Source organism: Aplysia californica, unplaced genomic scaffold (genome assembly GCF_000002075.1).
Source record: "Aplysia californica isolate F4 #8 unplaced genomic scaffold, AplCal3.0 scaffold00084, whole genome shotgun sequence".
Taxonomy (NCBI): Eukaryota; Metazoa; Mollusca; class Gastropoda; order Aplysiida; family Aplysiidae; genus Aplysia; species Aplysia californica.
The window spans coordinates 636,936-639,190 of NW_004797354.1; the positions used below are offsets into that span (position 1 = coordinate 636,936).

The 2,255-nt window shown below is 41.6% G+C and overlaps 1 protein-coding gene across 1 annotated transcript in view; it reads left to right on the forward strand.

Moving 5' to 3' along the window:
- The window catches only part of LOC101853610 (beta-N-acetyl-D-glucosaminide beta-1,4-N-acetylglucosaminyl-transferase), a gene marked incomplete at its 3' end in the record, with an annotated part of 6,854 nt that overhangs the window by 3,875 nt on the left and 724 nt on the right, over positions 1-2,255 (forward strand). Inside the window, 1 exon segment of the mRNA XM_013080403.2 lies at positions 1,351-1,538. Coding sequence (XP_012935857.2) covers positions 1,351-1,538 — 188 coding nt within the window.

Consider the following 2,255-nt stretch of genomic DNA (forward strand, 5'->3'; position numbering starts at 1 on the left):
TACTCTCCCCCCCCCCCCCCCACTCTCTCTCTCTCTCTCTCTCTCTCTCTCTCTCTATCTCTCTCTCCCTCTCTTTCTCTCTCTCTCCCTGTGTGTGTGTGTGTGTGTGTGTGTGTGTGTGTGTGTGTGTGTGAGTGTGTATGTATGTGTGTATGTGTGTGTGTGGTTTTAAGCGAAATATAGGAAGAAACACCTCATTATTCCAATATCAGAATTGCTCGCTATTCCAATGTTGAGTTTCACGCAAGCTGGCTATTCCGATGTGTAGCCGCCCACACGGGCGTCTTTAAGTACTACCTCGTTTGATGTCTTTTCCTTCCAGGAATTTCTCAACCGTCTCCAGAGAATCCAAATTTCTATAGCTTCTATATTTTATTTTCGCTATCTTTAGTGACACTGGAGAATATCGTTGCTGTCGCAAGCAATCCACTTAAGTTGAAAGTTCGAGATTTTTCAGCCTGCTGAACGTAGCGGGGAAATATTAAGAGTTGGTTTGGAATGCCCCCAAAAAAGCAAAACATCATATTTGTACCATAACGAGCTGTTTGCTGGTCCAGTGTTAGGTTAGAAAATACATTGTCATGTGAACAATAGATGTAAAATCGCTCCCTATTCCAGTGTTCTCATAACGCAAGCCGGTCGCTGACAAACACGATCAGAAAAAGACAGAGCAGCTTTTGAGACACTTGAATAGACGTAAAAGCCTTGAACTTCTAGTTCTCACTGACAAAATTGAGGTCAAACAAGGCAGAAGATGACCAACACCTATTCACTTGGAATACCTAATTATTAGATGGGTGACGGGGAAATGCTCAGGATAATAGTACCATAACTTTTAAATACATTTTTCAAAGAGCGATGTAGCAACGAAATGAATGGCAAATCATGATCTGACGATGATCTAGCACTTGATGGGGATGATCATGATTAGCATCTAACATTGCTCAAAAAGAAAAATCGTTCTTATTGCACATTAGAATGCAACCAAAATAATAGTTACTCTCTCTCTCTCTCTCTCTCTCTCTCTCTCTCTCTCTCTCTCTCTCTCTCTCTCTCTCTCTCTCTCTCTCCCTCTCTCTCGCTCTCCCTCTCTCGCTCTCTCTCTCTCTGTATATATTTTTTCACCCAGTCTGTCTGTCTGATCTCCACTCCCCACCTTTTTGTCTGTTTGTCTGTCTCTCTTTAGAGTTTACACACGTTGTTTTGTTAGTTTATCTGTTTGTTTGTTTGTTTGTATGTTTGTTTGCTTGTTTGTTTGTTTCCCATCGAAAGTTAAGTGCATTGAATTAGAATGCTTAAATTTTAATTCTCCCTATGCCTCGGTAATGGATACATTTCTCTTACCTCTAGGACATGCCTACCACCTTTAACCGAGGGATGCTCTTCAACGTCGGTTTTTTGGAGGCTGAGAAAATAGACAATTTCGACTGTTTCATCTTTCACGATGTCGATATGCTACCTCTAAATGATCATTGCTTCTACCGCTGCAGTTCGAACCCCAAACACCTAACAGCTGCCGTAAGCAAGTGGAAATATTCGTGAGTGGAGCCTCAAGTTTTAATTTTAACCTAGTAATAACATTAAAAACAATGATAGATTTCACTTTTATAGCACACTCTTTTACTTAAGTTTTCACCAGTGCGCTTTAAAATGATTTTAAAAAAAACAAGCCCCATACGGTTCTAGTAGTGGTCATTTCCGTCCTCTCTTCCTCCCCCTCCCTCCTCTCTCTCTCTCTCTCTCTCTCTCTCTCTCTCTCTCTCTCTCTCTCTCTCTCTCTCTCTCTTCCCCCCCCCTCTCTCTCTCTCTCTCTCTCTCTCTCTCTCTCTCTCTCTCTCTCTCTCTCTCTTTCGCTCCTCTGTTTCTCTCTGATAATCTTTTAACCCTCTGCCATAAAAATATGCACACACAAACACACTTACACACAGATATATTCAAACAAACACACACACACACACACACACACACACACACAGAGAGAGAGAGAGAGAGAGAGAGAGAGAGAGAGAGAGAGAGAGAGAGAGAGAGAGAGAGAGAGAGACACACACACACACACACACAAGCACATGGTTTTTGATTCCCAACCACTTTATTCAGAAAGTCATAAACAAACAATACAAATAGTATATTAAATCGAAATAAAAGAGTATCTGATTGGGATGGGAAAGGACTTAACCAGACTCACACAAACACATGTACACACACGCTCAAACAGAGAGGGAAAGAGAGGAACACACACACACTCACACACACAC